The 19179-nt window shown below is 40.5% G+C and overlaps 1 protein-coding gene across 10 annotated transcripts in view; it reads left to right on the forward strand.

Moving 5' to 3' along the window:
* Window positions 1–19179, forward strand: part of LOC123505526 (glutamate receptor ionotropic, NMDA 2B-like) — a 218751-nt gene that overhangs the window by 79807 nt on the left and 119765 nt on the right. For 7 of the 10 annotated variants that reach the window (XR_006675181.1, XR_006675183.1, XR_006675182.1 and 4 more), the window contains exons 2-6: window positions 7364–7542; window positions 13269–13274; window positions 14474–14664; window positions 15204–15352; window positions 16839–16922. Coding sequence is in view for 7 of the 10 variants with exons in the window: in XM_045256920.1 (XP_045112855.1) it covers window positions 7364–7542; window positions 13269–13274; window positions 14474–14664; window positions 15204–15352; window positions 16839–16922 (609 nt within the window). In the remaining 3 variants the exon portion in view is untranslated. The remainder of the gene's footprint in view (window positions 1–7363; window positions 7543–13268; window positions 13275–14473; window positions 14665–15203; window positions 15353–16838; window positions 16923–19179) is intronic. The other 3 variants (XM_045256922.1, XM_045256921.1, XM_045256923.1) reach the window with 3 other exon arrangements.

Here is a 19179-nt window from a genome sequence, read left to right on the forward strand (position 1 = left end):
CTACTACTGCTATTGTCTGTCTACTCTAAAATGGCTCCTGGGTCTCGGTCCGAATGGTGTCTCAGGGAATGTGTGGTTGTCAGATATTGAGGAAAACCGTAAGCTGTCCTTGTAATGAGTGCGTTGATTAACAGAAAGCAAGTATTATTCACATAAAATCAATTATCAATAAGCTACAATATGTTTTAAATCCATTAGCCATTTTCACAGTAGCCAGACTATACTTAACTCCCCGCCACGTGTCACTCGAATAGCTTAGACAATGTATAAGTAGAGATCCCTAAGGCCTACTCCCTTCTCCCTTTCTGCTATTACAACTACTACTACGTGACTACTCGCTACGTGTCATTCGAAGAGTTTATCATTCTAACGTTACACAACGTAAGTGCTTTTTATTAGCAAGACTGTCTTCAAATTTCACATAGAAAAATATGAGAGTTTGTCCTACTTAAGATGCAATACCCTTAGGAAAAACTACCCTTAAAATCATAAAAAAAACACACTGAACTTAATCTCTTCAGTACAATGCGCGTTTTCGTATTCATTCTGGTTACTATTTGGGGATTTTATGCAGCTTCAGAAACATATGTTGGGATTAAAATAGTAAAGACTCTGGCCACTACTCTTCTGACCTCCATAGACCCTTCCTAATACAAATAAAATCGTCTAATCGTACCCAAAATATCAAGGCAAGAAAGGTGAGAATGTTTCTCAGTATTGAAGGAGTTAAAGACCTTAGCCAACACCTGAAATACTCGCGCTACAGTCACTATAATGTAAGAGACAGCCTGATGGAATATTAACCCCTTCAGCATTGGGATGCATTTTTACCATGAGTTCTGAGTACGAATAGAAGATTTAATTTACATCAGGGAGGATCTATGGAGGTCAGAAGATTAATAGGCCAGATTCTTCAATATTTCAATTCCCGCATAAGTGGCTGAAGCTGTATAAAAATCCCCAAATAGTCACCACGATGAATATGAAAACATATGTCTGCTTCTATATTTCCATCTTCCTACGTGTTGACATAATTTAAGACAGAGGTTTCAAGACCATTATCCCAGGCTTTTTTTGGCTAACTCTACTAAACTTTTAGGGAACTGGCAATCAAGTTGGCCTTTTTTGTTATGTTTTTTTGTTGCCGTTGATCAGCTTCCCTCTTCAATAGCAAAAAAAAAAATCCTGGTACTGAAGAGGTTACGGAATACGTTCTTAGATTTGGTGTCGTGCTGAGTCGTGGCTTTTATTGACGTTTCCAGGTCAGCAGACTAACTCATGCCTCACAAAATTAATTCCCCCTTGATTAGATGATTAGTGACATCTCGCCCTGCTCTCTTCCTCATCACGAGAGAGAGAGAGAGAGAGAGAGAGAGAGAGAGAGAGAGAGAGAGAGAGAGAGAGAGAGAGAGAGAGAGAGAGAGAGAGAGAGAGAGAGAGAGAGAGAATATGTGTAGGTTAGGATAAGTGTAAACAATAGGTTAAGTTAGGATAAGTGTACTAGTAGGTAGGGAGGTTAAGTTAGGTAAGGTAAACACGTATATTGGCAGTTCAGGTTAGGATAAATGCATAATAGGTAAGTTACGTTGGATTAGGTATATAGATAGGCAAGTAGTTAAGTTACGATATGAGCATCAGCGAGAAGATAGCCCAGCTCACATTAAGCTCGCTTGAATCTCTTCTTCCACTATTTTCCTCCCTTTTTATGATATTTACATCTGGAGCCGCACACACAGGCCATGTCCATCACACGTGCGGTGCAAACAACACGGTGTTCCCGGCGATACACGAAGGGAAAAACCGCAGACAACAAACCTTTCTTGATCCTTTTCCCCTTCTAAACTTAGACGCACAACCCTGAGGGCGCGTCCTGCGGGGCTTGTAAAGACTAAGTAAGCTGTGTGTACCTGGGTGGAGTGAACGAGGCTTGCAGATGGAATGACGCTTCAAGGGGACATGTGGGAGTCATTCAGTGGTGCTTTCCTTTCTTTCCCAAGCTTTATTCTCCTCACTATAGCGTGGGAGCCTTGCCTCGCTCCACTAAGATCCTGTAGAATAGGATAGCTGCTTACAAAACGATGCCTCTTTCGTGGTACATTCGTGGGATTTAATCAAGTGATCTTCTGTGCTTATTTTCAGTGTTCCATTTGCCTGACTCTGGTGAACACATGCTTATAAAACCTGACTTTAATTCATACTAATAGAAACGACTTACTAATGTTTTTTTTTTTTTTTGTTAACTGAAAAGGGACAGCTGGTGAAAGGCAACAAAATGAAAAGGTCCACTTAGTTGCCAGTTCCCATAGAGGTCCAATAGACTGACTATCTTATCTGACTTATCTAAAAGCAAAATAAATTGGATACCTGAGTTTACATGGGCATGAATTTACCTGACGTATACGAGGAGACGGAGGAGGAGGAGGAGGAGGAGGAGGAGGAGGAGGAGGAGGAGGAGGAGGAGGAGGAGGAGGAGGAGGAGGAGGAGAAGGAAGGAAGTGAAAAAGAAAAAAGCCTAAACAAACTTCACCAAGCAGAGTCAGAGTGGAGTGAAGGAAGAGGAAGGAAGTGAAACAGGCAAACCAATCTTACACTTGCAAAACAAACAACGATCAACACCAAAGACACTAATAGAAAATAAAATACCCACATTCTGAAACACTTCCACACCTCACAGCACCTTAACTATGTTCCAAAGACTCTAGTTGAAATGACACTGTTTTTTTTAAGGATATCTCTAATTCCAGCGACACATTAACAAGTATTCTATATCATCAACAGGACAAATACTCTATAGAACTCAGCTAATCGTTTCTATGGTCTTTGAAAATGGTTACGGTGAGAGAGGGAAGTGTTTCTGAATATGGCGCTTAAATGCCACGGAAGTTTGGGGGGTAGGGGAAGGGAGAAATCGGGGGAGGGGTTATAGGAGGCTGAGCGAGGGAGGCAGAAGCGGGATGGAGGGCGGAGATGGTGGGCGGAAAATACACGCTATGCTATAAAGCTTCTCCAGGCTGTTCTGGTCTATAATAAACGTCAATATTGTAAGCAAAATATACGAGCATGCCTAGTCCTCTTTTTTTTTCCTTTCTCTCTCTCTCTCTCTCTCTCTCTCTCTCTCTCTCTCTCTCTCTCTCTCTCTCTCTCTCTCTCGCTCCTCCCATCACGTGTAAGGGAGTAAAATGGAGTCGTTATAAGGGGAGTTTGTTCGTAAATAGGGAAAAATAATAAAAGAGCTGAGATTGACGTATGGGTGTGGTGCTGGAGGTTATTTGAGAGAGAGAGAGAGAGAGAGAGAGAGAGAGAGAGAGAGAGAGAGAGAGAGAGAGAGAGAGAGAGAGAGCAGTGGATGTTAGTGTGTGTATGGTGAGTGATGAAATGGATGGATAAAAATATGGTGAATGGTGATGAAAAGAATGAAGAAGGAAAAATAGAAAATGAAAAAAAAGTTAGGATTTTTAAGTGAGAAATACAGAATAAAAAGTTAAAAAAAAAAAAAATAGAATCTGTTTTGAACATTAACGATTCTTGCAAATAAAAAAATATATAATAAAAAGAGATAGGAAAAAAAAAAACGGAAAAAAAGAGAAAACGGAAGAGAAAAAGTAAGTGATCTGTATAGTGTATACGCAATAAAATACCAAAAACCACTCCAGAGACTTCACTTAACACTCAATCGCATAAAAAAAAAAATAAAAAAAAATAAATACATGCCTGAAAAAAAAAACACTATCAAATTCACTCACTCCCTAAAAAAAAAACAAAAAAAAACGAAAAGAAAAAAAAAGAACCTGAAAACATACGTACACCACCACCACCACCACCACCCAGGCACCAGTAAAATGTGAACAAATAACAATAAGCTAACAGATATATGAGAGATCCCTTCGTGCTCCCCTTGGTGACTCTGGAACAATGTTATCAAAGGGGCAAAAAAATGAATGAGAGAGGCTCACACACTGCCCATAAATTGTCATGTTAACCCATCGCCTATTTCTATTCCATTTTTGGGAGTGATTCGCTCAGATGAATGAGAGAGAGAGAGAGAGAGAGAGAGAGAGAGAGAGAGAGAGAGAGAGAGAGAGAGAAGGCAATCAAGAGGAAAGAATGGAAGAACAAATGGAGGTAAACAAAAGCGAAGAGAGAAGAAAAAAAGAAAACAGGTAGGAAGGGAGAAACAAAGACGAGAGAGAGAGAGAGAGAGAGAGAGAGAGAGAGAGAGAGAGAGAGAGAGAGAGAGAGAGAGAGAGAGAGAGAGAGTGTGTGTGTGTATGCATGCGTGCGTGCGTGCGTGCGTGCGTGTGTGTGTGCGTGCGTGTACGTGTAAAGAGAAAAAAAAAGAGCGAGAGAAAAAAAAGTGGGAGAGAGAGACTTCAAGCTAAATTGTATCGAAACACCTGCTCAACACTGTATCAAGAGTTGCGAGACACTCACTCAACACTCGAGGAACATTCAAGACTTGCTGTTCAGTATGAGCGAGCAGAAAGAAAGCACGAATAGATGAAGAGAAAGGCGAGGGGAGAATAATGGAGGGAGAGAGAGAGAGAGAGAGAAAGAAAGAAAGGAATGGGTGGAGGGAGGAATGAAAAAGAGAGAGAAAGAAACCATACAAATACGTAGAAATGAAAGGAGAAGCAAAAAAGAGAATAAAAAAAACGAAATGGAGGAAGTGAAAGGGAAGGAGTTAAAAGAAGAGGAGGGCGAAGAGATGAAGGGAAATGGAATAAGAAAGTAAATAAAATAAGAAAAAAATGGATGGAGGAAGAGGAGCGAAAAGGATAGAAGGATACAAAGAATGATGTGGAAGGAAATGGAAGATGAAAGGAAGATGAAAGGGATAAACAAAAAAAAGGAGAGAGAGAGAGAGGAAAGAAAAGGGAGGAGAGATGAGTGGAGAAACAGGTGTATGGTGAAGGAAAGAAAGATGAAAAGGATAAAAAAAAATGTGAGAGGGAAGGAAAGATGATATGAGAGGATGACAAAAGGAGGGGAGAAGAGGGACAGGAGAGGGGAGAAGAGGAGAGGGAAGGAGGGGAGAAACATGTGCATGGTGAAGGAAAGGAATATGAAAGGGATAAAAGGGAAAAAAAAATAATAAAGGAAGGAAAGATGATATGGGAGAATGACGAGACGCGGGGAGGGGAAGGAACGGGAGAGGGGAAGAGAGGAGGAGGAGGGAGGGGAGGAACAGGTGTGCGAGGGTCAGGTGGTGTGTCACAGAAGGATTTGGCGCCGGTTCGATACACGATCTGCCTTGGCAAGCAAAACTGCACCAGCTTACCATTTCTCATGTGTATTGCATGGGAATGTTTTTGTGAGGGTTGCTAATCTGTGTTCTTGTATCTATCATATCTGGTTGTTTCTGTTTATCTCTCTCTCTCTCTCTCTCTCTCTCTCTCTCTCTCTCTGTATGTGTCAGTTTATTCTTGCCTCTTGTTCCGTTTCTATTTTTTGTCTTTTTGTTCAGCTACTTTTGTGAGATTCTTGTTATGTTTGTATGCTTTTTTGTCGCTCTCTCTCTCTCTCTCTCTCTCTCTCTCTCTCTCTCTCTCTCTCTCTCTCTCTCTATCTATCTTCTATCTATCTATCTATCTATCTACCTACCTACCTACCTATATCTATCTATCTATCTATCCATCTATCTATCCATCTACCTATCTATCTATCCAGTACCTTCCATGTTTCTATATAGCCAATAACCTATCTATATGTACCTCTCTTTCCACTAACTAGCATACCAATTAAGAAAAAAATATCAGTGTAAAGTGAAGACCAGTTTATGGAAGCATCACCACATGTAACAAAATAATCAAGGAAGAATCAACGAAATAGAAGCTCATTACCAACTCAGATGTGTAAGAGGAGCAGGTGTGATTAGGTGTTCCCTCTCATGATGCAGGGACCAAGTAACTAACACGTGTGAACATCCAGAGAAGGGAAGGTAATGTAAAGCAGAGGAACAAATACTGCAGAATGTACAGCTATGGTCATTAGTCAAGTAATATACGACACTTACCACCACCACTACCTCTACTGCTACCGTCGCTACTTCTACCACAATTACTACTACTACTACTACTACTACTATTTTTTAATGTAAGATGGGAAATTGACCAAGGGCAACAAAAAAATTAGAATAAAAAGTCCTCTTAATTGCCAATCCCCTTGCATGTCAAAGAGTCAGCCGAAAGAAAGGGACGAAAGAATTGAAACTACTACTACTACTACTACTACTACCACCACCACCACCACCACTACTACTACTACCTTAACAACAACTACTACTATTACACCACAATGAGTGTAGAAAAATTGACAAACTGTATTAAAAGTCCTATACAATTCAAGTGCTTCCAGACAGGGATAGACAGAGTATAAACATTCCCGCGTGTAACTAATGCCATGAAAGAGAGCAATCAGTGAGGCGAGGAGACGTGATAGCTGTAATAAAGAGCGTGCGTGGCGTGGCAGCTGCGACTGGTAGGGAGCCACGCAGACAAAGAGATTTAGGAAGTTGATAATATGAATAGCTTATATATATTAGAGAATTTTAAGAGGAGTTGTAGTGTGTGTGTGTGTGTGTGTGTGTGTGTGTGTGTGTGTGTGTGTGTGTGTGTGTGTGTGTGTGTGTGTGTGTGTGTGTGTGTGTGTGTGTGTGTGTGTGTGTGTGTGTGTGTGTGTGGTCAAGTTACTGAATAGCTAACTGACTGATTGGTTGACTGACTGACTGACTGACTGACTGGTAAGTTTAATAGATGAGTCTCCTATATTTTAAAAGATAGATGTGTTTGATTCTATTTTTCTGTAATTCTTGTCTCTCTCTCTCTCTCTCTCTCTCTCTCTCTCTCTCTCTCTCTCTCTCTCTCTCTCTCTCTCTCTCTCTCTCTCTCTCTCTCTCTCTCTCTCTCTATTTCACTTTTCATAACGTTAACTACATTTCTCGTCGATGTTCACCTTTCTTTTTTTTCAACATTCTTCCACATTCTTTTGTCAAGTTTCCCTCCTCCATGTTTCCCTTCACTCGAGTGCATTTATACTCTCAAAAAAGTCGCTCACAAAGGCTCCTCGTTTCTCTCTTGGTCCTTTCCTTTCCTTTCCTTTCCTTTCGCCTCGTCTCTCCCTCGTATATTCCTGAAGTTCTTTTCGGCACCAGATTTTCTAACTAACTTGATCCCTTCACCTTGCCACGTTTCAAAGTGTGTGTGTGTGTGTGTGTGTGTGTCTATGTGTGTTCTTGCTATAACTCTCACTCTCACTCTCACTCTCTCTCTCTCTCTCTCTCTCTCTGTCACAATATTTCTACTCTATAACAACAAAAACTTCCATTATTTTCTCAATCAACAAGAAACATTTCCTTCTTCTACAGAGATCCTGGAAACATTGTGTGACAGTTTCCTCCCGAGCAACGTGTCCGCCATCCTATATCTCTTCAACTCGGAAACCTATGGACGATCAACAGCCTCCGTGCAGTACTTCTTCCAGCTGGCCGGCTACCTAGGGATCCCTGTCATAGCTTGGAACGCCGACAACTCTGGCCTGGAGCGGGTAAGTTATTGTATCTCAGTCTTTTCAGCAGAGACTTTTGTTCATTCGTCTCCCTTTTATTTTATTTGATTTTTTGAACACCTTAAGCATCTACCAGGACGCATTTCTTATACAGCGACTTTATACAGCTTCAGAGACTTATGCGGGGATTAAAATAGTGAAGGGTGTGTATATTAATCTCCTGACCTCCACAGACCCTTCCTTCGTCTAATCACATCCAAAATTCATGATAAAAATGTGTTCCTGTACTGAAGGGGTTGATTTGTACTCATTTTTTCTAATGATGTGAGTTTGGTTTGATTTAATGAGGTGCAAAATACCCTGCCCTGACTACCGCCATGACACTGTAAGTACAAAGGTGATCTTGGCGGGCATACAAGACGGGCCTTGGCGAGACAGATCCTTAATCTATAACGTTTCGCCGATTTTTCTCAACTATATACAACAGAGCTTAATATTTGAGTTCCCACGGAAGTTTTCCATGATTTTAGTAGTTATTTAAGACATTCTCCTTCATCAATTAGAAAAGCACTCCTGGGAACACGGTTGCTGATCTTTAGAATCTGAGCAAATGGCTCATGAATATTTGTATCCTCAGTAATGTTTAATGAATCTGCTACTGAACGTGTGCAAACCCTCAATGTATTTATGTACCGCTCTTTAAAAACCAGCAGGTGTATATACAGGATGAAAAAAATCAAGATATTTCTGTGTGAAGCTGAAAGCATTTAACAAAATTTTCGCCTCTCTGATGAAAGAAAGAAAAAATTACAAGCGCTAGAAATTTTGAAAACTGAAAAAGAAATTTAATTTTTTTCCACACACGAGTTGAAACACTGATGGAAGTTATGACTAAGGCGATAACTCCCAACAGGTGTATGTGGGCGTATGAATCAAACGCACACCAGCAAGGAGATGATATTACTAATTCCGCCTTTAACCTGCCAGGAAAACTGTGTGCCTGAACTAACAACACTCTCGCTTCTATCACGCACATGTTCCCTTAATTAACAACCACTCTGGGACATCCTTTCTTTTACAACCGCCTCCGAACACTGAACCGTCCAGTAATTACAAAACCTGTCTTTTTTATCCTTTTATATCTTGTAGATGCTTTAAAAGTCCCTACACATTGGCTTTAGGCTCGTATTCCCAAACACTTCTTTGCTTCACCTCCACTATATCGAAATTTTTAGTTACACGAGTTTTTCAATGCGTTTTTACGGTTCTAGAGGTAGAGTGACAAGATTTCTACATTATTAACTGGAGGAACACTCTTGAAAACCCAGCTAATCATCTCTGTGGCCTTGGAAAACAGTCGTGGTGAGAGAGAAAAGCGTCTTTGAATACGGATCTTAGTGTTCTGAATTGTTATATATTCCAGTGAGAGTCAAAGAGTCAAAGGAAAGAAGTGGGAAGGAGATGTGTCAGGAGATGGACAAAGGAAAAAGAAAGGTGTGGAAAAAGAAAATTAATAAAAAGAGTGTAACTGGAGTAGATGAAGGTAATTGAGGAAGAAGGAAGGGGAGATGTGGAGATGTGGAAAGTTGGAGAGACACACTAAAAGATAAAGGAAAGGTAAAGAAGAAGAAATGAATAAAGGAAAGGTAACTAAAAGGAATGAAGGGAATTAAGGAGGAAGGAAGGGGAGGCATGGCAAGGAAAGAAAGGTGGAGTGGTAAGCTAAAAGAAAAATGGAAAGGATATGGAAAGTTTATTGAATAGAGGAAAGGGTAATGGAAAAAGGAATCAAGGAGAGTAAAAAAAAAAAAAAAAAGCAGTGTTTGAATGCATGTTAAGGATAAGCGTGTGAGTGAAAAGATTTAAAGATAACACTCACAAGGTATTTAGCCTCAACCCCTTCAATACTTGGACACATTTTTACCGTAAGATTTGTGTATGATTAGACGATTTCATTTACATTTCGAAGGATCTATGGAGGACAAAAGACTAATGACCAGAGACTTATGCGGGGATTAAAATATTCTAATCACAACATAAGTTTCTGAAACTGTATAAAACCACCAAAAAGTAGCAAGAATGAATATGGAAATGTGTCCTGGTACTCAAGGGGTTAACAGAAAAGGGAAAAGACGTAAAAAGTAGCACTAGCACTCACACTTAAAAAGATCATGAATGGATTGAAGAGAAAAAGAAGAAAATTTAATCAGATCAAGGACTGGATGAAAGAAGATAAGTAAAAAAAAAAAAGACGAAAAAGAAAAACCATAAAAAGAAATTAAACCAGAGAAAGAAAATGAGACTTGGTTAGAAAAAGGCTGTGAAAATCCTCCAATCTATATAAATGATATTAAAAGAGGAAACTTCAAAGTCCATTCATTTTCCTCAGCTTAAAAAAAAGAAAACAATAGGAATAGAAAGTTGGATACAAAGTCACCAACCTATGAATAAACAAAACAAAGAAAAAAAAAGGTATAGAGAAAAAAAACCTATTAATATTTAGCTTATTTATTTTCCTAACCTTAAAATAAACAAAATGAATAAAAAAGAAAAGTTAAACCCAAAAATCCACAAACTTTTACCTATGAATTAACAGACCAGAAAAATAATAAAAGAAACAAATAAAAAAAAAGTATAAAGAAGAGAAAAATATATAAAGAAGATTAAAAAGAAATAAATAAAATTAGTTGAACAAAAAAGCCACAAATTCGTAGCTATGCATAAACACTACAAAAGAAGAAAATAGAAGAAAAAGAGCAATAAGAATAAAAATAAGTTGAACAAAAAAAGCCACAAATTTGTAGTTATGCATAAACACTACAAAAAAAAAGAAGAAGGAATAATAAGAAGAAAAAATGCACACCTAAAAGCATAAAGAAAAAAATGAATGACTATCTCCTTTTCAAATGCAAATACCAACGCGTAACTTCCACATTAATACTTATCAACAGAAGAAAAAAGAGATCCCCCCTAAAAAAAAAAAATCAAATCAACGCTTTTCACTCCAATTTGAAAGTCGAATGGACTAAAAAGATATAATAATAAAGAATATATTCCACCGAGACTGCAAAAGACGGAGACTCAAAATGGAAATGCTACAATGAATATGGAGGAGGAGGAGGAGGAGGAGGAGGAGGAGGAGGAGGAGGAGGAGGAGGAGGAGGAGGAGGAGGAGGGCAAAAAGGGGACGAAAGACGAGATTAAGGCAGAGGAATAGTGTGGGAAGAAGACCAATGAGAAGAAAGGAAAGGGCTGGGGCAGATGATGCTTGATTGAGGAAACACACACACACACACACACACACACACACACACACACACACACACACACACACACACACACACACCGCGTAGTGTAGTGGTTAACACGCTCGACTCACAATCGAGAGGCCCGGGTTCGAGTCCCGGTAAGCGGCGAGGCAAATGGGCAAGCCTCTTAATGTGTGGCCCCTGTTCACCTAGCAGTAAATAGGTACTGGATGTAACTCGAGGGGCTGTGGCCTCGCTTTCCCGGTGTGTGGAGTGTGTTGATGTGGTCTCAGTCCTACCCGAAGATCGGTCAATAAGCTCTGAGCTCGCTCCGTAATGGGGAAGACTGGCTGGGCGACCAGCAGACAACCGAGATGAATTACACACACACGCACACACACACACACACACACACACACACACACACACACACACACACACACTCTCTCTCTCTCTCTCTCTCTCTCTCAAGAAAATCTGGAAAGTATTAATAATGCATATAAATGTGAATACAATTTAGGTACAGCTTCCTTTCTCTTTAAAAATATAAAAGAAAAGTTTAGGAAAATACGGCGTTTCTCTCTCTCTCTCTCTCTCTCTCTCTCTCTCTCTCTCTCTCTCTCTCTCTCTCTCTCTCATGGACGGACGGGCAGAGCAGTAAAATATATCAGACAACTTGACATTTTTCACTTATACATTCCATTCCCTGCATAGATACATATTTATTTTACCTTCGTTTCATCTCCAATTTTCCACGTTCGCTTTTCCCTCCATGGCTGCGACCAGAGAGAGAGAGAGAGAGAGAGAGAGAGAGAGAGAGAGAGAGAGCGCCACCCCTCCAGACGCCTCACTACCACCACCACTACCTCTACCAGCACCACCACCACAACCACCACACCTTCCTATTCCCCGCGCTGCTCTCGCCTCCTCAAAAGCTTACTGATCGAGCGGCTTCAAGACTCACTTTACCTTCCTTCATACCTAAGCGTCTCAGAAATCTGAACGTCGAAGCGAGATGCGGAGAGGGAAGGCGAGGACGAGGACGAGGACGAGGAGGAGGAGGAGGAGGAGGAGGAGGAGGAGAGGCAAGAGAAGATATGATGAAAAAGAATGATGAAAGGAAGGAGGGAAAAAAGGAGTGGGAGGAAATGAAAAAAAAATATAGGAAAGATAGAGAAGGAAAGAAGGATGAGACAAAATAATGGAGGAAAAGGAATATGTTGAGAATAAAAAAAAAAATATTCAAGGGCATGAAAGAAAATAAAGGAGGAGGAGGAGGACGAGAAGGAAGGAAGGAAGGAAGAGGAAAAGGGAACATGCATAATCTCAGGGAAATCAGAAACCAAGGAATGAAGAGGAAGAAACAGAAAAGAAAAGGAATGCGGAAGAAAGGAAGAAATAGTAAAAAATAAACACAAAACCAGCAATTTAAGCGACCGAACCGAATGAAGAAAAGAAGAAATAAAAACTAAGATAAAAAAAAGAAAAAAATAAGGAAAAAGGAAGATAAAAAAAATAAAAGAATACCTCCTTTCCATTTAATATCACTCCTCCCTTTATTATCACTAGTTTCCCTCCTTTCATACACGAGACAAAATTTTCAACACTACTCCCAACCTTTTATTTTTCCCCGTACAGAAGACTCCAGGCTCATTAAAATTAATAGCCTTGTTATTTTGCGGAGAACCTTCGCAGATATAACACAGTGAAGAAAAAAAACTGTTTGAAATTGTGTACTCTAAAAAGTATATTATTTCATTATTATTTCACTATTACCATTTAGTTCCCTTGATGGAGTGGAACAAGCCAAAATCATCATGAAAGTAAGGGAGGAGGAGGAGGAGGAGGAGGAGGAGGAGGTATCTAGAAGGAAGGAAGGAAGATGAGAACCCAGAGGAGAAAAATTAAGGAGGTGGTTGATAGCAAGATAGAAAAAAACATAAAAAAATGATTAGTTGGAGTAAGGAAAATTAAAAAGAAATGAAGAGGAGGAGGAGGAGGAGGAGGAGGAGGAGGAGGAGGAGGAGGAGGAGGAGGAGGAGGAGGTGAAATATACATGCGTACATGATATTAAAAAGGAGCAAGAAGGAATTAATGAAGAAGCAATGAGTGGAAAGATAAAAGAGAGGAGAGACGAGAAGAGGCAACACTAAGAAGGAGGAGGAGGAGGAAGAGGAAAAAGTTACTGAATATTAGATAAAAAAAAAGACATAATAAAAAGAAGTAATAATGGAAATTAATGATGAAAATACCACGCTAGGAAGGAAGAAGAGGGGGAAGAGGAGGAGGAGGAGGAGGAGGAAGAAAAGGAAGAAGAAAAATGACTGAATATTACTCATAATAAAGAAAAAAGTAATAAAAATGAAAAACAATGATAAAAACACCACCCATACTCATGTCGTTGTGCTCTAAAATCTTGCCATTCCTTTCGTAACACTTAGAACACAGAACATGTAGATAAGCTTAACTCTAATACCAACCTTCTTCTTTCCCTCCACGCTTACTTGGCTGCTGCAGGATCGGGTAAGACTAATTGCTTTTGTTGCACAAGATATATATAATCAACTTCCATACCTTCACTAAGTGCATGAATACAATTTTCTATAGAAGGATAAAGCGTAACATTGAGAGTGGAGAGAGAGAGAGAGAGAGAGAGAGAGAGAGAGAGAGAGAGAGAGAGAGAGAGAGAGAGAGAGAGAGAGAGAGAGAGAGAGAGCTGTTATCTTAAGTATCATATATGTACATAATCTTGAGTTTCCATAGACTTAAGCTACATGTGATTAATTTTAATGACACGAGTGGCTGAAATTATTCCCAAACATTTATTCTAACTTTTTTCTCTCTTTCCTCTTATTTTTTTTTTCCTTCCCTCCATCCTCCCTGTTTTCTTTCTTCTGTAAGCTTCCCTCTTTCCACTTCTCCAATCCTTCTCATTTCTCCTCTCATTCCTTTCCTTATCCACTTCTTTCTCCATTCACTTCAACATCACCCCTCTATCACATCCCCCTCAAATAAACTTAAAACATGTAAAGATTTTATTAGTCAGAAAGGGGAAGGAACGAAAGACTAATTGACTTTCCTTCATTCTATCTCCACAAGCATCAATACCAAACTTTACATTGATTACCTTCCTTTATTTTTACAGTCAAAAGATCACAGTATAGTTTTTCCTTCCCTGTCTGAGTAATTGTGGGGACAGAAACTGGGACTGACATACAAGTGGGCCTTCTTGTTTCCCTGATGTTTTACCGCCAAAAGATCACAGCAACAGATTTTCCTTCAATCATAACCTCTTTCCCTGTCTGAGCATTTGTGGGGACAGAACTGGGACTGGTATATATATAAGTAGACCTTTTGTTTAATCGTTTTTAGTTGCCCTTGCCCAGTTTTCCCCTCTTACATAAAAAGAAAAAATAGGTGTAGGAGATAAATCTGGATGAGTACTTACTAGAGTTTAGTAAGATCACACTTCAGTCATAATCCTCTTCCCTGACTATGCCCTTGTATGAGTAAGTAGGAGTATTTCAGCAGTAGAAACTGGAACTGGCATACAAGTGGACATTTCTTAATTTTTAGTTTCCTTGGCCAGTTTTCCCTCCTATATAAAGAAAATACTGTGCAGAAAATACATCTGAATTGGTACTTACTAGACAGACTGAGTTAGCTTGGACACATGATGACCTTCCCCGTGATAATCCTCCTTCTTTGTGCCTTCCCCGCAGCGCACGTCCAGCCCGCAGCTCCAGTTGGCGCCCTCCATCGAGCACCAGGCAGCGGCGATGCTATCCATACTGCAGCGTTACTCGTGGCCAAAGTTCGCTGTGGTGACTTCCCTTATCGCAGGGCACAACGACTTCATCCAGGCCCTGCGTGACCTGATTCTGGAGCTCCCTGCCAAGAGGTCAGGTCAGGAGTAAGTATATTGGGCGTAAAGGGTGAAGTTTATTGGTGTATTGACGAGTATAGAGAGAAGAGAGTGAGGTGATTTGGGTGTGTGAAGAGGGACGTAGAGTGTGTTTGTCAGTGGTATGATGGAATGATGTAGGGAAAATAGAGTAATGAATTAAATAGGATTGGGATTTAGATAAGATGTGAAGGAAAACGTAAAAGTGAACTAGGTTTTGTAAAGGTTATGGAAGGACATTTATCCATTATGATGTTCGAAAGATAAGCAAAACGATAAAGATAAGAGATAAGAACCTCTTTACCCATTCACCACACTACCATCACTATCACCATTCACTACCACACTTACTCCAACCCTTCACCATACCATCTCACCACCATTCGTATATTTCACCTACCCAGCACCTTCTCTGGCCATCACCATTCACTACCACTCCTACTACAACCCTTCACCACACCATCTCACCACCATTCATATATTTCACCTTCCTAGCAGCTTCTCTGACCATCACTATCAACATCACCACTGCTATTCCCTTCCCACAGGTTCACCATCACCAACACAGTGCGCGTGAGTGACCCGGAGATAGACCTGAGGGAGTTGGTGAGTTCAGAGGCGCGTATCCTTTTTCTGTACTCCACTCGCCAGGAGGCCGCCGCCATCATGAGCAGCGCGCAGAGACTAGGCCTGAATGGTACGTGGGTCTTGAGTGTCTGGGTCTAGGCTCGTATTCTCAAACACATCTCTGCTTCACCTCCACTATTTCAAAAGGCTTTAAGTTTACACGAGCTTTTTCTTTTTTTAGGTGTTCTAGAGGCAAAGTGGCAAGATTTTTACTTTTATTAACTGGAGAAACAGTCTTGAAAACGTCACTAATCATCTTTGTGGCCTTTGATAATAGTCGTGGTGAGAGAGCAAAGCGTTTCAGAACACGGACCTAAGCGTGTAGTGTGTGGGTAGTGGGTAGTGGACCTCATGTTTTGGAAGTGTGGTTGTTTCTGTAGCTTTGGTAGGCCAGCAATATTGGAAATGCTATGAAAGTGTAGTTTGTGAAGCTTACATATGTAGCGTTCAGTAGAAAATAACGTAATGTCAGGAAAAGAACAAATTTTATTGAACTGAAGTAAAACTGTGCAGCAGTATTGAAGTTTTAAAAGTGGAATGTTTTTGTTCATTACAGCAAACATTATGAGAAATCGTCTTAAATTGCAATGAAATTTCGTTGTAGTTTTCGCCCTTTCAGGAAAAACGTTAGGCATTATTATTTCATTATGTGAAAAGGATTATTAAAATGTATATTTAATAAAAGGACAAATATCATTAATTTACTTAACAGAACACTCCGACCTTTGCAAGGGAACTCGTAACACTTTTTTTTTTCATCCTGACATAACATAATAAGCGAAGTGCATGGCAGAACGGAACACCCTTCACATTACTACTACACTCACGCGCAATGCAATCGAGGAAAGGTGTTTGGTATAGACACAACACTTTCGCATTCTGAGATAACAGCAAACACTATTTTTTTTCCTCCTGTCATGACACCGTTATCTTAGAGCGATGCATAATTAAACCCTTCAGTACATGGACACACTTTTACCTTGAGTTTTGAGTATAATTAGACAGTTTTATTTGCATTAGGAAGGATCAGTGAAGGTCAGAAGATTAATGGCCAGAGTCTTCAGTATTCGAAAACCAAACATAGGTTTCTGAAGCTGTTTAAAATCTGCCAATACTAAGCAAAATGAATATGGAAACTCGTCATGGTACTGAGTAGATTAAACACGCTATACATTAAAACACTCATACTTAAAATCAAAGAAAAGCAATGGGACTGGCATCTTAAAGAGCCTTTGTGTTTAACCCCTTCAGTGCTATGACGCTCTTTCATATTCATTCTGCTTACTATAAGGCGATTTTGTACATCTCTAGAAACTTATGTAGGGGGAGTAAAACAGTGAAGACTCTGGCTATTGATCTTCTGACCTCCATAAACCCTTCCTAATGTAAATAAAATCGTCTAATCATACTCAAAACTCATAGTAAAGATGCATATCAGTACTGAAGGGGTTTATCGTATTTGTTAGCTAGTTATCCCATCTAATATAGAGAAAATGAATATAACAACGTGATCTTAGCTAATCCGGGGCACCCTCTCGTCCCTCCCGCACCCACAGGCACCAACTACCTGTGGATCGTGACCCAGAGTGTGATCCAGAGCAACGCTGACGCACCGGGAGAGTTTCCTGTCGGGATGTTAGGTAAGTGAATCAAATTATGCCGCTTCCCTTTTACAGACTTGATTGACTGACTGGCTGACTCTCTCTCTCTCTCTCTCTCTCTCTCTCTCTCTCTCTCTCTCTCTCTCTCTCTCTCTCTCTCTCTCTCTTTGGTCTCCTGTTGCTAGTTTATCTTCTTCCTTCTCCTTTGTCCTAATTAGTGGCTTTACTTTTTCTCCTCCTCTTCCTCCTTCTCTTCTTCCTCTTCTTCCTCCTCTTCATCCTTCTCCTACTCCTACTCCTCCTCCTCCTCTTCTTTTTCTATTCCAACTTTTTCTCTCCCTCCTTCTCACGTATTCATTATCTTTTTCCATTTCGATTCTCTCTCTCTCTCTCTCTCTCTCTCTCTCTCTCTCTCTCTCTCTCTCTCTCTCTCTCTCTCTCTAGGTCGTACTCTTGTTCTCTGCTTATTTTCTCGGGAATAGCAATTTCACGCACTGCATAATACGCCGAGGAAGTAGGCAAGGCAAGTAATATTTCCTGGTTAGTGGAAATTGTACTGATGAAGGTAGTGGTGGTGGTGGTGGTGGTGGTGGTGGTGGTGGTAGTTGTGTGTGTGTGTGTGTGATATCGTTATTACTGTATGAATTCTTGAAACGCTATTTTCATACATATTCTTTACTGTTAAGTGTGTGTGTGTGCGTGTGTGTGTGTTACTGGGGCACCACTATTCTGAGCTTCCTAAGCCTCCTGTACCTCCCAGCCGCCGTCCTTGTTTCACTAAATCACTCCTCGGTTGCCTCTAATATATGAAAGGTGTGAGTGTCTTTTGTTCGGCCAAAGCGGTGCACAATGGAGGACGTGACGAGGAGAGTGTGGCGCTGTTAAGTGTCACCAAAGGACCAAACGAACCTTTCTTCCTTCCAACACTCACACACGTTCCACCAAAATTAAATTACAAACTCAGCGTGACCGATTTTGACATCACTATTTGCCAAACTCGCTTCAGAATCTCAGTGCGACATGGAGTTTTTCTCACACTTGGTTATAAAAATGCTTGTCGTATGAAATTTTTGAGTTGATGAAGCAATTGTTGTAATATTCATTTACCTAAAAAAAAAAAAATATGTCAGTCTTTTGGGTATTAAACTTATTATTCTCCTCTTCCTTCAACACTTATTACTGCAAAGACCACCACCACCATTCCTGCTTCAACATTACCCTACCCATGCACTCACTACACCCGAAAACACAGCAATGCAGACCAAATCTAATGCCACTCTGATATCGAAGCAGTCACTGAAGCTCCGGTGTTTTCCCTCCAAGACCAGCATCCCTTTTCACAAACGCCTTGCTCTCTCACCACGACAATTTTCTAAGGCTACAGAGACAAGTACCTGGGTTTCCATGACCGTTTGTCCTTTAAATTAAGTAGAAATCTTACCAATCTACCACCAGAATCTTAGAAAACACCCTTAAAAACACGAGTATCTTCAACTAGACCCATTAGGAAGCAGTGATAGTGAGAGAGCGAAGCGTTACAGAATATGGGTTTATGAAACGTTGTGCTGCATCCTCTCCTTCCTTCCCTAATGCCCCTCCAGCTCCTCCTCCCTCTCCTACTCCTCCTGCGCCTTCTTCTGCACCTCCCAACCCGGCGACTCAAGGCTTGTTGTCTGGTTTGGTGAGGCAATCCTCTTATGTGATTGGCTACGACTGATGACAGGCAAGAGGCAGACATGATGATATTGGCTGCGAGAAGGTAGAGGGGAAGGGGGAGGACGTGAAGGAGGGAAGGAAGAGAGGAGGGAGATCTAGGAAGAGGAAAGAGGAATGGAGGAAAGAGGGGAGGAAAAAAAAAGCTTCTCTCTCGATTTGTTACTATGTGCAATGGCTTCTCTGTCTGTCTAGCTGTCTGTTTGTATCCTCTCTCTCTCTCTCTCTCTCTCTCTCTCTCTCTCTCTCTCTCTCTCTCTGCATTACATACACTAATACACAATAACATACAACATGCACGTGACTGAGCAGCAAACGTGGAGGAACAAATAGAAACACCAACAGCCTTCTCAAATACGTGAGTGACAAGCTGGAATGTGTCATATTTGCCGTCATTTCACGTCCACGCTAGTCACGGCCAAATAGGGAGAGGCGGCGTGCGGCTCAGACTTATTGAATCCACGAGTAAACCGTAATATGATATGTTGGAAAATAAATAGTAATAGTATCGTGGATCTGTATTTAATTTCAGGTTTGCTTCCGGGATGAGATGCGAGGAAGGTAAAGGTTCTCATCCTATTCG

The sequence above is a fragment of the Portunus trituberculatus genome, chromosome 18 (genome assembly GCF_017591435.1).
Source record: "Portunus trituberculatus isolate SZX2019 chromosome 18, ASM1759143v1, whole genome shotgun sequence".
Lineage (NCBI taxonomy): Eukaryota > Metazoa > Arthropoda > Malacostraca > Decapoda > Portunidae > Portunus > Portunus trituberculatus.